This window comes from Azolla caroliniana, unplaced genomic scaffold (assembly GCF_043228905.1).
Source record: "Azolla caroliniana isolate FFs.n. ecotype wild unplaced genomic scaffold, voAzoCaro1.0.p SCAF_12, whole genome shotgun sequence".
Taxonomy (NCBI): domain Eukaryota; kingdom Viridiplantae; phylum Streptophyta; class Polypodiopsida; order Salviniales; family Salviniaceae; genus Azolla; species Azolla caroliniana.
In genome coordinates, this window is record NW_028230447.1 from 4,822,148 (window position 1) to 4,839,938 (window position 17,791).

General features: G+C 36.5%; 1 protein-coding gene and 1 long non-coding RNA gene across 2 annotated transcripts; one reads left to right on the forward strand and one right to left on the reverse strand.

Annotated features, from left to right (window-relative positions):
* The first annotated feature begins 1,335 nt into the window (after positions 1-1,335).
* Positions 1,336-17,281, forward strand: LOC147856897 (serine/threonine-protein kinase STY8-like). Its single transcript, XM_087328704.1, has 16 exons — positions 1,336-1,833; positions 2,472-2,586; positions 3,815-3,927; positions 4,020-4,118; positions 4,322-4,394; positions 4,474-4,584; positions 4,823-4,873; positions 5,816-5,985; positions 6,065-6,172; positions 9,073-9,146; positions 9,312-9,487; positions 9,839-9,934; positions 12,092-12,172; positions 12,252-12,302; positions 16,669-16,803; positions 16,882-17,281. Exons 1-16 carry the CDS (start codon positions 1,535-1,537, stop codon positions 16,948-16,950), a joined length of 1,821 nt encoding a protein of 606 aa, XP_087184830.1. The 5' UTR covers positions 1,336-1,534; the 3' UTR covers positions 16,951-17,281.
* Positions 16,898-17,394, reverse strand: LOC147856898 (uncharacterized). Its single transcript, XR_015530633.1, has 2 exons — positions 17,235-17,394; positions 16,898-17,200 (listed from the first exon to the last, which is right to left on the reverse strand). It is a non-coding gene; the product is annotated as an uncharacterized LOC147856898 (long non-coding RNA).
* Positions 17,395-17,791: the final 397 nt, after the last annotated feature.

A 17,791-nucleotide genomic window follows, 5' to 3' on the forward strand; every position in this document is an offset into this window, starting at 1 on the left:
CTCAAGAATGTCTCTAGTTATTGATAGGCATCGATTTGCATATATACGTAACGTATACATGTAGCTTGCATGTGCATCAACCCTTTGGGATATGCGTCTTTGCTTGTATGTTTTCCTTGCCCATACTTATCTCATGCCCGTGGGAGAGTGCTTTGTACGTATTTTGTTTTGTCTCATGGGTCATTTTTCTCACCTCCTCATGACTCTCTTATATGCTCCTTTTGGTCTTGTGGGCCATATTTGACCTTTGAAGCCCACAACAAAGTCCATATATGTATATATAAATATAACTTGGCCAGTGCCCATGTCAAGAGTATTTCTCTGATACATGGAGTTTTCTTGCATGTGTCAACAATTGGCCGTATCCAATTTATTTGATTGGTACATGTATGTGGTTCATACATACATGTACCAATAAATACTAATATTCGTCTTTCCTATCATGAGTAATACCAATATATGTTAAGGAACATACCAATATTCGTCTTTCCTATCATGAGTAATATTTTGATACTAACCTTCATATTGTTGAAAACATTATTGTTTGTCCTAAGTAAAATACAAAGAAAATATCCCACGAGTATTTAACTATTACAAAATCACTCTTCGACAAACTGAATAATTCGATATTACAAGTATAATGAGCAACACAATTGGTGCATGATTACTCGTGCGTTAATTATTAGTTAACAATTGAACATCTAAACATAATTACGACCAAATCATTTGTTAATCACCCACTGTCGCGAGCATAAACTTAGATTGAGTTATGGGATTATTATTACAACTACAAGGATTCAAGCAACAATGATCGAAAAGAATGATTGCACTAATCATGACAATAATTACAACAACTTTAACAACTACACACATACCTATATGCAACAGACACAAAATACTCACATGAGCGTAATAAAAAATCACTTTAACAACTACACATATGCCTATATATGCAACGGACACAAATACTTGCGCACCATTTGACAGTCACTAGTGTATTGTAAATAAATAATACACAAAACGCGAACTAAAACTACGTTATACGGGCATATTTGCATTCACGGTTTCTATTTCTTTACTAATTGATGAGGCAGGTCGATAAAACCCCACGATTCCTGTGTTGAGACCTTGAACACGAGAGCTTAGTGACAAAAAGGAAGCATGAAGTAAAGAGAGAGTAGAGTATGAGAGGGGTATTTTGAGAATTTATAGAAAATACACAGACATACGACAATTTATACGTATACATTCGTATCTATACGCTGTACGCATATACATAGTACATACATCGTTCTTCCTTCTCTCTCTCTCTCTCTCTCTCTCTCTCCTCACCTATTCCATTTGATTTCTTCAGTTTCTGTCTGTCTGTTCCATGACAGCATCTGCTGCAGCTTCCATGGCGGATCTTCATCTCCTCGTGCCCCCGCAGTAGCAGCTCTTAATCTACACATTTCTTTGTCTTCCAATCCCGTTTTCCATTTTCCATTTCCTCTTCTCTTCCTTCTGTCACCTCTCAGCTGCGATATTCACAATTATGTACGGTTCATCAGACACAGAATCAGGTAAAGAAGACGATGAAGAAGAAGAGAAGATAAGAAACGGAGGAGGAGGAGGAAGTGCAAATGATGATGGTGATAGTGAGGACGAGGAGGATAGTTTTGCAGAAGCAGCAGGAGCTGCTGCTCTGGCTCGTGGGAACCTGCACTTGAATATGCAGAAGGAGAAAGTGTGTGGAGAAGTCCTAAAGAAGCTGAGCGAAGCAGGTTGCGAGCAGGTCCGCCTTCCTGGCTTTGCAGACGAACTCAAAGCTCACTTCATGCGCCTTCCTAGCAGGTTTACCCCATCTCATCCCCTCACCATATCGATATCCATCTCTCTCTCTCTCTCTCTGGTAATGTTTAGGAAATGTTCAGACCAGTCTCTAATAATCCTTTCAATTTATCACTTGAGATCGACCTGCGTGAAACTATAAATTGATGATTGTTTGACATTGATCCGTTGCTTGAGATTGTTTTTCTTTGATTTAATTACACATACATATTACTTTCTTGCGTTTGATTTTTTTTAAAACACAAATACGAAAAATGGAAACACAGACTGTAGAAGTGAACTGAAAAATCTTGAAAGAAAGCCATTGAATAACATCCGAAGATGTATTATTACTCAGATTTTCCCATAAGATCCATACTTTCGTATTTATGTCTACACACATACACATATTCGTATACGTATACCTATCCACATATGTATACATCTGCATATCTACATATATACATGTATGTATGTATGTATGTATGTATGTATGTATGTATGTATGTAGATAGATAGATGGATAGAAAGTGCTGTAATTTTTGGGACAATTTATTTTATTCTTTCTAAAGAACCATAGAAAAATTTGAAGTACATGAACATTGGTACAACTGTATCAAATGTAAAAATTTACTGAAGTATTTCTCAGATCATGCTCGCAGATATGCTTTGGATGTTAACACTGAGAGGGCTGATGATGTTCTGTTGCACCAGAAGCTTTTGAAACAGGCAGAAATTCCAGAAAATAGACCAACATTGTTGGTTCGTGATGTTTGTGTAAGTGCTATTCCTTCTTCAATTTTATTGATAAACTTACACCTATATGATCCTGATGATTGGGGAGAGCAATTGTATGAATGCATATTTAAAAAGCATTTAAGAGACACTTTTCCAGTAATGACTAAATTGAATCCAAAACATTTGGGATCTTGATTCTGAAAATCTTAGAATTTTGATTTTCTTGTGTCGTAGCCTTATAGTTAATCTCTTTGACACCTAGCAATGAAATTTACACAGTGCTTGTGTCAACCCCGAAATTATCATTTTTTCTTTTCCACAATCCATTTTTGTTGATACCCCTTCTGTTCCTGCCATTGGCAGACGTGTGTGAATTAAACCTTCTAATGTTCTTGGGTAAGATGATGAGTGAAATATATATATTGTGATTACAAAATTGGGCAGTCTTCATTACCCAATTGGTCCATGAGCCATTAGCCATGCTGCAACAACCCTGATCTACTGACAATAGATCATAAGGTCATAACAGAGAGGGTCCTCACCATACGTGTTCTGTAGTATTAGATAAATCCCAAAAGACAATGTTAGATTTACTTCTTTGCTGCTGTCATTGGGAGAAGACGACGAATAACCAAACCTTGGAGTTATATACTCATGCACAACTGGAAACTTCTGCAGATGTACTGTATACATTTCTTTAATGATACAAAAGCGTATGTATTACTTCGCCTATTTTTTAAATAAGTGGCGAAGAACCATATTTTAAGCTATGCATACATAATCTCTCCATTTCTTTAAATTTACACACAAAACAATTTGCATAAGGGAGATTGACTTCATATATTGGCCTACTTTTTAGGTAACCTACATCTTGCGACATTAGCAATGAAGTATATAAGAAACACAACCCTAGATAAAATCGAGCTCAATGAAGAGTATGCAGCCTAGAACATTTCTTGAACCTATACCGTATATATGTCTGTCTGTCTGTCTCATTGAACAATTTCGTTTTAATTTCTTTATTTTTTCCAAATAGAATAGTATTCTATTATTAAATCCGAGCTAATTTACTTATAAAAAATTAGCTCATGTATATTCTAGCAATACAATAATTTGTAAGGTTTAAATGGATTTTTAATTCTAAACGTATTTTTACATTCCAAATATTTTGACCAAATCTGCTGCTAGTGTATTTGATAGTTCAAGCTTGTTGCGAGTTTCACAATCCGAAATTTTAAGATATTTCTTTTCTTTCAATTTTATAAAGGTTCTAGGAACTGGTTGGGGGTTGGGTGAAGAATCCTCTCCATCATCTGTTCCAATCCCAAACAATGAACCGTTCATGGATTCCCCAGATTTTGTGAAATCTCATAATGGCAGGTCCTTTGCTGAACTTTTGAAACTATGTTTCTACTTACCACTGGAATTTTCTCAAATTTTGCAACATTTTGAGAGTTTGCTGATTCTTGCAGTATCAATGCACCAGCATATGGGAAACTGGAGACTTTATCTATTGAAAAGGGTTATCCTTCAGCTGTTGATGGAGTGGATAGTGAAAAAAACTCATCAAGGCAATTTTAATTTTTATTGGTGCAATATTAACTTGATTTAGGGAAAGGTCCCTGATTTGAAAAAATTATTTTCTCTGCTCATTTAGGTTAAATATCAGTATTTGAATTTCTCTTTATTTCCTCATAGGAGCTGCTTTATCTGTGGGTTTATTTTCTTTTTATTTTGTTGGAGAAGGGAAGATCTTATGGAATGTTCTGGACAGGTCAAGGAGTCGATGTGCTCCTATGTATGAAATCACATTTTCTACAATTGACAAGACAAAACTTCTTAGTCAGGTATTTTTTTCTTAGGATTTTGCTGCCGTAAGATTATGTCAAAAAAGCTGATACTAGACATTTTTCTTTTTTCTTTTAGCTTTCCTCGTTGCTAGGGGATGCAGGTCTAAATATACGTGAAGCTCATGTGTATTCCACAACAGATGGTTATTCATTGGATGTATTTATAGTAGATGGATGGCATGTAGAGGTTTGTAACATAACAATGCAAACTAGTGTTCTTGAATAAATTAGCACCTTAGGATGTGTGATAGCACAAATTTCCTTGCCATTATCTGGTTCAACAAGTCCTTTCCTCTGCGAAACATTTCATCCACTGAATAGATGAATAATTAGCAAAACTAGGAGGACTTGTGATGTTGCCTGTTTTTATTGACAGGAACAATGAAGAGACCAAGAATGCTGACTTCATGCCATGATGTGGTCAGGACACTGAAGATTTGGAACAAGCTTTGCGGAATGCTATCAACTCAATGGGGGTATGTCTATGCAAGAGCCTGTTATTTGATCGATTTTCAGAGAATGTCATCTGGATAAGCGTGAAACCGAGTATCAATGTCAAAGAGGGTAGTATGAATTGGGGTAGAAAGTAGATCTTGCTATAAATGCATGTCATTCTCAATTGTTTTCAATTTTAGCTTAGAATCCTTGATTTTTCATATGTGTTGTAATTGATATTGTGGGAATGGAATAGTTTTTACATTTCTGAAGAAACTTCAATTTGCATTCTTTTATAAAAGTGTACAGATATCCAGATTTTTTTATCAGAATTTAACGTCAAATTATGTATTTTAATGTAGCCTTCTTAATAAGGCCGTCCTTTATTCTGCTCCACACTTTTATAGTAGTTTTATATTTCTCAGATATATTTGCAGAGTTCCATCTTCCAGTCTAATAAAGATTGCTAATGTTAAGACAAAGAAGTAAGTACGTTTTCAATATTGGCTAAGAGAAGAGGAAGTGAAGTTGTAGAAAGCTCAAATCAGGATTACAAGAAGCTGCTGGAAAAAATATGGAGAATAAATTATCTGTTAAAGATAGTAGATTAGCCTGGATTTTAAGCTGATTGTGATTGCTATTCATCACTGACGTTGATTAGCAGCTTGGAATTTCTTGTTATTGGCATTGTTGTCAAATTTAATTCAGAGCTATATGAAACACCAATGCATATAATCATTCAACAGTTATTGTATGATTTTTTATGATTGCTGGACTATGTTTTTATGAGTTTGTTATGATTGTTGTCAAATTTAATTCAGAGCTATATGAAACACCAACACATATAATCATTCAACAGTTATTGTGTGATTTGTTATGATTGCTGGACTATGTTTGTATGAATTGGCTGGGCTGGTTGTGATACAAAAATGTACCGTGCTGCTCTCTTTTATGATTTCCACTGACTTACTCTTTTCCAGCAGAAATCAGCATGGGTAGAATCATCACCATCCTCTTCCCCTCATTTATCTAGAGGCAAAGATCCTAGTCTTGGAATTGGTGCACGACCTCCAGATTTGGGTGATGATTGGGAGCTTGATGGGAACTTATTAAAGCTTGAGAAGAAAGTTGCTTCTGGTTCTTTTGGTGACTTGTAAGCTCAATCATGGCAATATTGGCAAAATCACTAATGACTTTAAAAGGCTTACCTGGTTTTCATGTTTATATTGCAGATATCGAGGCACTTATTGTGGGCAAGATGTGGCAATCAAAGTTTTGAAACAGGAGAATCTTAATGAAGAGTTAGAGCAAGAGTTTTCCCAAGAAGTGTTTATTATGAGGTAATTGTTTTCTATAAAAGAAATTTCAGTGTTAATGTCTATATGCAGTGTATAGAACGAAATTATTTATTGCACAAACAGCTTTTTGATGAGGTAGTTAATGAACAATTGGAATGGAAATCAACTGTTGCCAATTGGAGTTTGGTACAAGGGCTGAGATTATCCAATAAAGAGGAGAGTTGATTGCTGATTATGGCATAATGGTTCTAGCTGAAAAGTGATAGTAGTCAATAGAGTCTACATCAGAAGCAGCACACGATATTTCTGATAGTATTTTGGCGGTGTTCAGTCCAGACATTGTTGTGAATGTAACATTAGATGTCGATGAAGCTTAGGTCACGCAAATATACTTTACCATTTTTTTTTGTTATGTGGGTCAAAGTATTCATTAGTGAAGAAGCTGATAGATTGTAATAAATTTTTTCTTCAAAAGATATCTAGCATAGATTGATGCAAAATGGAGAGGTCTCTAAAGCGATGGAAGAACATGTGGTGGCTGGAGATAATGGCCTTTGTCTGTTGATGACAAGGGTGGTGAGATCGTTGTCCACGAGACCAGGGCCTACGTGCACTGCAAATTGCTATTACCCGATTTATTGTGACATCTTTACAACGTCCTGGTCAGGAGCCTACTTGTGTAGCCCTTGATTGATTTTTAGCATGACTTGAAGCTATGGGGCTAAAGAAAGTGTGGTCGTTCTTTGTTGATGAGCTTCTGTGGTTGTATTTTTGTCCTTCAACAACTTCTCTCTGTGTTGCTCGAGTTCTAGCAAGAACAACTATAGACACCGTTCGTATTCATATTCCATCATCTTGCATAGTGGGCCAATTCCTTAGTTAAAAAGGGAATGGTATCTTCCTCTTACTTCTTTAAAAACAGTACAATGATAAACATGGCATTCTTCAAATTCTACTCACCGATGACAGAATTGGCAAATTCTTTGAAGGTGTTCATACATATTTGCCTACCTTAATGTCTAACTGATGTGAAGAGGTCCACAACTGCCCTATCACACTTCACAATGCATATGATAGACATATGTCCATATAAGAGGGCTGGTGATGAATCCATTCTCTAATGTGTGTAAAGTGTGCCTTCTTCCTACGAAGAGATGTTGTGGGGCTGATTCATGTTCTTCCGATATCCAAGTTGATAATATAGTTCGGATCATGTTTAGATGGGGACAATCCAAGCTGTATTGGAATGGGGGTAATGCATTTATGCTTATGCCATGCGACCCGAACCATTGTTATGTTCCAGCATACCAGCAATGATAATCTCTGTGCTTAATAAGTTTTTTGTATGACATAAGTGCCAACCTTGAGTACCTTTGTTTAGAAACAATGAGAGCCTCTTGAGGGAGAGGTTAACAACATTGATCCATCTAGACAGACATCTGTCATTGATTTCTTTCACATTGATACATCTAGGCTATCTCACGGTGCCCCAAAAACATCCTGGCCAAAGCGGATTCATTACTCATGATAACTAGAGCCATTTCTTTGTGTGGGAATGTCATGACGAGTAAAGAGACAGATGCATATGTGCATGTTCATAGGTATAGTATTGTTTACATGTGTGTGTTTAACCTGTGAGGCAAGAGGAACATAAGATGGTGTAATGAACTAAATGAAGAGTGTGTGAGTGAATATCGACTGACTTGCATGCAGCTTGCATGATAACTACCACGAGGAATATATTAGCAAGATTCACCATCATTAATGCTTTACAGTGACCAGGTTGGCTCCTCAACCGATTGGACTTATCTTACTTTATCCACCCATATATACATGTGCCTAAGCATGTATAGTACATGCATGCCACTCACCATATCCATTTCTATAATGTTATTTGTGCCATACCTGCTCTTGTGTCATACATACTCCTCCCATGAAATACACCATCTACTTTGCCTTTCCCCTTACATGTCAAAGGTCCGCCGAGCAAATCGTCTGTCCTACATTCACTGCATTTCATAAAGGATAATCTCCCACACTCATCTTGAGTGGGATCATGCACCTCTGAGTTGAGTCTTCTTAACTCTACTATCCCAATGGAAGTTTGGTTTACCATATTGCAACATGAACTGTGTGTAGCCTCCACCATTCCGCACCAATGGCGTAAGGTGTTTTTGCATTTCCACCACCCCCATCTTGAGTAATTGAGCTATGATCAAGATTTCAAGGTCCTTCATAAATGTGTGGAACATCAATCTACTTATGTATACCTATGAACATTGTTAGTGTGGGTATTATCTTGAGCACATGTGGTGGCAGTGTGATAGGCACACTGTAGTGACGAGGGAGTTTATAAAGCATCACACCCTAATTACGAGATGAATACATCTCATTACAAGAGCAAGTGGGCAATATCCGTCTTATGGATCCTACAACATGAGTATGGAAGGTAGCACAATTACCAATCAAGGAGAGATTTGTAAGAGAAATGTTGATGTATTGGAATGGAAAGTGACATGACTACATAGGTTTGGAATGTCAGAGAATCTAGATAATGCATGGATGTGCACACAATTATTTGTGGCACCATATGGAATTGGCATGTTGATTCAGATACATTGTACCGTGTACACTACATGTCCCACTGACTACTATTGGATCACCCTATGATGGCATACTACTATTTATATTTAGAAAGGACAACAATTTCAGTTCCAATGATGAGGTCCGAAACCTTATTGTTGCTTACTACTATTTATATTTTGAAAGGGCAACAATTTCACTTCCAAATATGTGGCATCAAACCTGACTGTTGCATATTCATCATTTGTTTATCATGGAAGAAAAGATATGTGTAGTTCTTAAAAGTTATGGCTGAATATAGGTGTTCAGCTTTTTGTTCTTCTATGTAAGGATTTTGGGCATTTCTCTTTCTTGTACAGGAAAGTTCGGCATAAAAATGTAGTCCAGTTTATTGGAGCTTGTACAAGGGCATCACAATTCTGTATAGTCACAGGTTTGCATGAACCACAATGATAATGAATATTGGCATTATTCATTGAAATTCAACAATATTTTCCTAATAGAAAATCCTTCTATAAATCCAACTCTATATATTTCTGAGATCGTGGATCAAGATTCTGCCTAATCTGTTTATCACTTGTTTATTCTTGTGTTACAGAATTTATGGCAGGTGGCAGCCTTTATGACTATTTACATAAACAGAAATGTGGAATTAAAATACCAAGGTTATTAAGAATAGCCCTTGATGTTGCAAAAGGAATGGATTATTTACACCAGAATAAAATTATACACAGGGATTTGAAAGCGGCAAACCTTCTATTGGATGAAAATGATGTAAGTTATACATTGATCATAGGAAAACAAGAAATTGTATTATTATTCCGTCTCCTAGAGCAATCAAATTTATATTCCTGAGATTTCTATAATCGAATATTGAAGATTGACATTGTTTTGGAATTGTGGATTTGTTCCTCTTTCAAGGCAATCATTTGGTATTAATTGTGACTGTTTTTATTTTGATGAGATTTAAGCGAATGAATATTTTTTGTGGGCATTGTTTTACATTTTTACTGCCCTTCCCTTTTTTAGGTCTTGTGGCAACCAGATGCTTCTATTTAACTTTTTGTGTATGAGTTGTGATCACTCACCAAATATCTAATTAAGTATTTTCATGACAATGAGAAGGTTGTCAAGGTGGCAGACTTTGGTGTTGCTCGATTCCAAACTCAAGGTGGAGCAATGACAGCAGAGACAGGAACCTATAGATGGATGGCCCCAGAGGTATGCCTTTATTACCACATCTATCATTTTTGGAAGCATAGGTCAAAAATTTATCAGCAATATTGTTACTATAGGAAAAAACCTAAACAATTAAAATTGTTGGCTGTATATCTGTCAAATATTGCCATATGTTTTGAATTTTGTATAAAACTTTTGTTTTTCAAAGATTTCCCGTTCTGGATAATATTGCGTTAACTTTATAATCTTCACATAACAGTTGTGTCAGCAGAAATTTATATATGTATTTCTCCAGCAAAGTCTCAAATTGTAGAGGACATTCCATGTCATCAGTGTCAAAAGTTAATTTGTACATGTGAATGAAATTAGAAAATTCAAAGGAAGGCAGATAAAGTTTGACAATATATGGCACATTGCTATTGCTGATAAGCAGATTCGTTCTTCCATAAATTTGCATTAATATTTGCCTATCTGAATTTCCAACTGATGTGAAGAGGTCTTGAGCTGCTCTATCACATTACGGGATTCACGAGATAGATGTGTATCCATATCAGAGGCTTGATGATAAATCCATCCTGCAACATGTGTAAAAAGAATGCCTCATAGGGTTATCTTCCTACCAAGAGATGTTGTGGGGTTGATCCATGTTCTTTCATTATCCAATTCAATGGTATTGGTTCAGATCACGCTATTGTTTTCCTCTTTCGTATTGTCAAAGGGGTACTACAATTAGGAATCAACATCAGAAAGACTTTGTTAATCTAGTTTTGGTTTTGCCATTTTGTTCCAGATAGAATAGGATAAGTGACTCAAATAAGTAGAGTAATTTTTATACAGATTTTTGTCCGACCAGATTGGGAGTTCCAAATGGTTATTATTGGGGAGACTTGTGCATAACCTACCACACTTTCTCATAAAGTTTTATGTTCCAAGAGATAAGGATGAGTTCTCTATCTACTTGAATGGGCAAATGATGGGGATTAAACATGGATAATCCAAGCTATATCGGAAAAGGGGTAGTGAGTTTGTACTTCATACCATGTAAATGGAACGATTATTGCATTTCAGCACATCAACAATACAGTGTTGAAGGTATTTTTGAAAATCCACAAGGTAACAAAAGTCTCCTTTATAGTTTTGTCCCTCAATAAGGTAATGGATGTTTAATATGTGATCCAAACTCGTGAACTCCTTTTTGAAACTTAATCTGATTGAATGACTACACTTTCTCACTGCCCATACTCTCAAATTTGACTCTAGGGTTGAGCCATTTTGTTTAGCCAAATAGCTGATAATGATAGCCCTATAATTTTTCTAGGTATCATGGGATCTCTGCCCTTGAATATCCATATGATGGTATATCTTGTCTTTCTATTAGAGAAGCCCGTGCATAAAACAAGAGAGGAATGGAACCGAACATGTTCATATGGTTCACACTAGAGTATTGGAAGGACTTAAAGATATGTCATTATTAGATCCTATGCATATATTTAAGAACGTAGGTCACTCCCTTTGAAAGCATCTTGTATGTCTTAAAAATATTCCTGTATCAAGAGCATCTTTAGAGGAGTTTCATTCAAAACCACACCTATGGCCTCTAGACAATACATTGTGATTTGATGCGGAGCATTTTCAAGATGGATGACACGGCTCTCTCAGGACTTAAAGTAATGCTTCACAAAGAATCACCATGTATTGTGCAACAAAGTGATCAATGTCGGGAAATGAAGGCAAGGATTAAGCAAAGATTACCCCAAAGATTTGGAAGAGATTTGCAATTAGCACAAAGATAAAGCAGACAAATGTGGAGATCAAAGAGACTCAGTAGACATTGAGAAGGTGTAATTAGAAATTCAATAGAGTTTAATAGAGGGACTCAGAAGAGATCAACGTAAAGAACCAGCAAACTTGAGTCATGTGCTGGATGAAAGAGTACTTGAAGCTGTGTAGTTTACCTTGTGAGAGGTCCTTGGGATCAATAGAAAGGAATTCCACGATGTCATCCCAGGAAATGGGAATGTACAGAAAGGAAATTCAATGAATATGCCAATGAATCCTATCACCAATGCCAAAGAGGAGTGTTTGAGATTTGGCACTATTTTTTAGAATTTTTATTTTCACAATGTAGTTAACTTTTTGTGTGTGACAATGTGCATCTGTAGAATTTATCTTTATTATAAAGAGTTGTGTAATTGCTAGGTTATCAGTCATTTACCATACGGACACAAAGCGGATGTATTCAGCTTTGGAATTGTATTGTGGGAATTATTAACTGGGAAGGTAATTCATGCAATTTGTTTGATGCCGTGGAACTTGAATAACAATGTTAGTATTTTAATTTATTCTTTATGTATGCCAGCTTCCATACGAGTCTATGAACCCTGTGCAAGCTGCGATTGGTGTTCGGCAGGTACTCTTCTCTCTTTAATATTTCCAAGAAAAGTGCCCCTGAGGTAACTAATAGTAATCCTTATATAATGAAAATAGTAAAATTAATTGATCAAAAGCACTTATGCTAGTTTTATAAGCTAGAAATCATTCTGAGAAATTACTCATGGTTATAGACTTTATGAGCATGTCTTATAAGTTGTAATTTACCCAGCATGAGTCATAGTGTGTTGATATTGATAGATTGAATTTTGGACACTACATGGCATCCATGAATGGTGCACGTATGTAGCTTTATTACTGCCCATTATGATCTTTTAGACATGTAAAGGTTCAGAGGTCACTTTGGCATTTTGAAAGCATTAATAATAATCTTTCATTTTATTCCTCTCTATTTGATGACTGCTGCCATATCCTGCATATGCTTTTGACCTGAGACAACTTCTGCTACAACCTGATGCTCCGTCTGCAGTTTAGTGCGTTGTATATATGATAGGAGGTGGGAAGATGAAGTTAGAAACAGTGGCATTCATACGCCTCTAAGCTCTTCAATTGTGTTGTCATTTTATCATGTATGAGAGGGGGGTTGGCTAGATGAAATAAGAAAGGGGAACATGCATATTCTAGCATTCAGTCATTTTGTTTGGTCCTTTCCTCATACCTTCAGTGTTGTTAGCTTTGTTCTGGCTGCAATTTGTTTGGTTCTTCTCTCTTATATTCAGTTCGGGTAGCTTTGTTCTGGTTGGTTTGGTTGTGCTTCTACCAGTTAGGCTGGTCCGTTATTTCGAATTGGTGCTCATGAGTTGAGGCTCTCTCAAACTCATCTTAATACAATCTTCACATAACATTGTTACTGGAGGCCATGCTCTAGAGATTTATTTAGAAGTTTCACCTTGAAAATCTCTAAATTGAAGGTGGTCCCCCACTTCGATTATATAAGGTTTGAAATATGTAAGTGAAGTTAACCGAAGAGATGTATATGAAAAACGACCATTGAGCGGATGGATCACATGTGATCTAATATAGGAAAGTCCTTGACAGATGAAATGCATGGCAAGATGCAAAGCTGGTTGTTTATTTGGCCTCCTCCACATGGAGAGAATGTAGGAAAGGCTGTAAATAAATAAAAAGAAAATAAAAAAGACAAAGAAAATGTTTATGTGAAATCAATTGTTCAGCTTGGCATCCTTGAACTGATAACTGTATTTTGGCTAACTTATCTTTCTCTTTCTTTCACTACTGCCAATTTGGCTTTACACCAAATAAAATACAAGATGCTCTACAAGATGAAACTAAAAGCTACAGAAGTCAAATGGTTGCCAGGGCTAATTTACAATTCCCATGAACTCAGAAGTATGGTCGACCCTTGTCCATGGACAACACCAATAAAAATACAAGATGTGTTACAAGATGAAATGAAAAGCAGTGTAAGTCAAATGGTTCCAATAGCTAAAGTCATAGCAGATATGTTGTCAGTCATTCTGTCATAGTTCTCTGCTATAAAAATATCTCTAAAGTAATGCAAAGAGGCATTAAGAGAGAATGTGTTTCAATTATATAGAAATATGTAGAAAAGGAAATGCAAACAAGCGTGGAGATGGCCAAAATTGTGATTTCATGAGGTGAGGATGCCCAAAAAGAAATCAAAAGAGAATGCACCTTTTTGAAGACAGTGGGAAATATTGAGGTTATGTTGAAGTAGGGAATAACAATAGATAAGGTGGGACTAATCAATGCCTGTAGAAGAATTCAAAAGGAAAACTTGACCAATGCATGTGAGAATTATAGGATAGGTAGAAAGGGTAGCCATAAAAAGATGTTGAGAACCTAGGAAGCCTTATCATGGTGGTTTACATATGCCTTATCATGGTGGCAGGGAATGTGGGAAAGGTGAGTGACTATAGAGCGGTGGCCTTGATAATTCTTTCATGGACCTGGATAAAAAAGGTTTTCCTTTCTAAAAGTGTGGCGACTCAAGGCTGAGTATATTTAGACAAAGATTTTATAGAGCTGAAATAGCAGCCAACAGAGAAAACACACCATAAGTGTGTATATCTGCCTTCGAGATTCTTTACAGAAATGCGTCAATGCAGGAACATCAAAATACCAGATGCGCGCAAGTATTATTCATAATCCCTAGCAAGCAAAGAAAGAAGTCCAGAGGATCAGGAATAGCGATATATTATTTAGCTTTTGTAACAATGGGCAATTGCAAGAAGTAGAACTTTATTAAGATGTTTCAATCCAGACAACATTTTCTACAACCTGCTTACACAAAAGTGTTGTACATGGGTCAAGGTTAAGATGCTTGTACATGCTGGAGTCCAATGTGGGGTGAGCTCAGTTGACTCCTTGATTGGTTCTCCATCCTGATACCCGAATTGAGTGGGTTCTCTCTCTAATAATAGGCCCATTTCCCTGGCAACAAACTATACATACCTAGACTTCAGACTAGATATATCCATAATGTTCAGTCAAGAAACTAGATTCTTAGAAAGTGGATATTTCAAGAATGTTCAATCAAGAAACATATATTAATGTGTTTCTGCAACCTGCAATTGAATACTCGTGCCTCTCCTGAACAGATCATGTTGAAGTTTGCAAATGTTTTCCTGCCAGAGCAGCCGTTGTCTTCCAACAAAGATGGGGGAATATCAACTGTTAGAGAGAGCACAAAAGAGGATCTACTTGTTCCTTTGATACAATGATGTGAAATAGACCCATGCAAGAGTAAATGGTGTATAGAAATGCTATGGTAAAATCATGCACTGCATTTGTCAGTATCAAAGTTCGAATTCCCAATGTAATGTCACCAGTTCTCTTCAAATTTTAGACTACACTGAATCTTTTCAATTGACATGAATAAAAAGAAGAAATTCATTCATGAAAGAACGGGATTAGGTGAATGCCAAGCCGAAAACAGGAAGGAGCCTATGCATTTTTCATGCCTGGAGTTCGAAACAGAATAATGGAAAGGCAAGCAAGTTTTACCTGACTTAGCTGAAAAGTTATTTTCCTTTTGCAAACTTCAGGAGAGAGTGGATGGGCAGCAGTTCACGTAGAGAACCTATGCATTTTTCATGCCTGGAGTTTGAAACAGAATAATGGAAAGGCAAGCAAGTTTTACCTGGCTTAGCTGAAAAGTTATTTTCCTTTTGCAAACTTCAGGAGAGAGTGGACTGGCAGGAGTTCATGTAGAGAACTGGTGTGTCATGTATATAAACAATTATCCAGTTGAACCTAGAAATCCTTGTTTCAGTAAACGCAGTGGTAATCATTAAGGGTCAAGATCACCCTGTTCTCCGAGCTGCATGCGAAGGTCTTTACTCACAGAACTGTGAATCAGATATAGCTTCTTGAATTCACCTCGTGTGTGCTAAATCACCAAATCCTGGTCTGAGGTTACTAGACCCCAGTGCATCTGGACATGATGGTGGTGACATGGAAGAGATGGATCCATTATAGGTTTGGCTGAATGGTTTTACAGTCATGCTAACCTTAATGGTCATATTTACTCATTCTGCATTGTGTTTCCGTTTCTTCCTCATTATTCTAAGATGATAGAAAAAAGTCAAAAAAAATTAGTGTTGGAAGAAACATACTCTTGCATGAGTTATCTTACTCAAAATGTCTGTTGGTTTATTAATCTAATTACTGAATGTTAATTTGCAAAAACTCTCCTTCTCAGAGGAAGAGCATTCTTATGTAAAAGTCCAGTTAAAACTCTTATGTATGGATAATATTATTCTATTTCTGGACTCCAGAGAGGTTTTCCAGAGAAACTTGGACATATTGCGCACTCTATTTTTCTAGAGATGTCTGTCATTATAACAGCAAGGGCATTATAACACCACACAAGCATTAGGTGCTAGATTAAATCATTAATTTCTCCTATCAGAGAAACAGGTGGATGCACAGGATCATATGAACAGGGATAATATTCATAGAAGCACAATTGTCTTAATGAGAGGCTGTCACAGTCCAACTCTCTGCACTCTATGTGAACCTGGACAGAATATGTACATGTGCAAATTCAAGAATCAGGGACCAAATGTGGTTGGTTTACAGCACATCACATTAGCTCTTTTTTGTGTTGTGGATACTGGAGGAAGTAGTATACCAAAAAGCAATCTAAGAGATTTGAGAGACCTCTATAATTTCTGGAATGGTACGGAGTAAAGCCTTATTGCCTCCTAAGATATATATTGCATTCAGCAAACAGGTAAGAGCTTCTGAGACAAGAATAAGCTTTGCCAGTTCCTTCATCCCCCCTGTTTTTCCCTCTAATAGATGACTGTTTTCTCTGTAAAGCAGCAGCACATCCACGTTGCATTTAGAAGCATGTAAATATGCTGATATTGTATTTTGTGACACATTTTACTCTGCAGGGATTACGCCCCAAAGTCCCTGAACACACTCCTGAAAAGCTGTCCTCTCTTATGGAGCAGTGTTGGCAAACCGAATCTTCTGTGCGTCCTGACTTCTGTGACATTTCTATTACTCTTCAGGAAATTGTGGCAGAGGTACACACCTTTAAGAGAAGAATCCTATGCTTAACATGGTTGTATGATGTATCTTATCATTAGTATTTGGTTTTGTAGGTGACTTTTGGTGAAGCTGAGCAAAAACAGAGAGAAAAGAGAACAAAATCTGGTTCCCCAAGAATTTGACTAATTGTTTCTAAGAATTTGTAGAGTTATATAAATCAATCTTCATTGCTGTGATATAATCAGTATAGGATACTTTTCTGAGGCCCCATCATAGTGAAAGTGAAAACATGTGGTCACAATCTGAAGGTCAGCTCCAGATTGCATCAAGCCACATGCATGTTTCTGGTAACTTTTCTCAATCTAAGGTCAATTGATTTGAGAGCATAACGTCAAATTCTTACTTTAGCTTTCAAAATGGTAGCATGAAAATCTTGCTCTAGCTTTCAAAATGAATGGTATCACACAACAATTACATTGAAGTAGCTGGTATGCTGATTTATTACATTGAACTTCTCATTAAAACAACCCTAACAGTGCCGATGTGCTTTACGAGATGTTGATGACACTCCTGGCATCAATCTGTTAGACTATCCAAATTCATCATTATTCTATATTAGGGCAGGTGATAAAATCGAAAACGTTTGTGTCTGCATTCAAAATTTGACATGGCAAGCAAAAATAGTCTCATTTCTACAACAAATTGTTAATGATGCAGCATTGATTTTTAGAGCTTTTATCTTTTTCTTTTGTCCAAGTGCATGTCATGAGGTTTAAATATTGCCTAAATGCTTTCATGGGTATGGTAAGTTGAGATGTGTCCTAATAAATAACAAATTGGACTCACTATTTTATTTGCTATTAATGCAATGGTAGCATGAGGGTTTCCCAAAATGTTGAGAGAGATCTTGAATTTTCTCATCATCTTGAGAGAGATCATAATAGAACAAGAGAATTTAAAGGGGTTGTAAAAACATTATTTTTAGCTCTTGTAAGGCAACATTTATGTGGTGAGGTACATGAC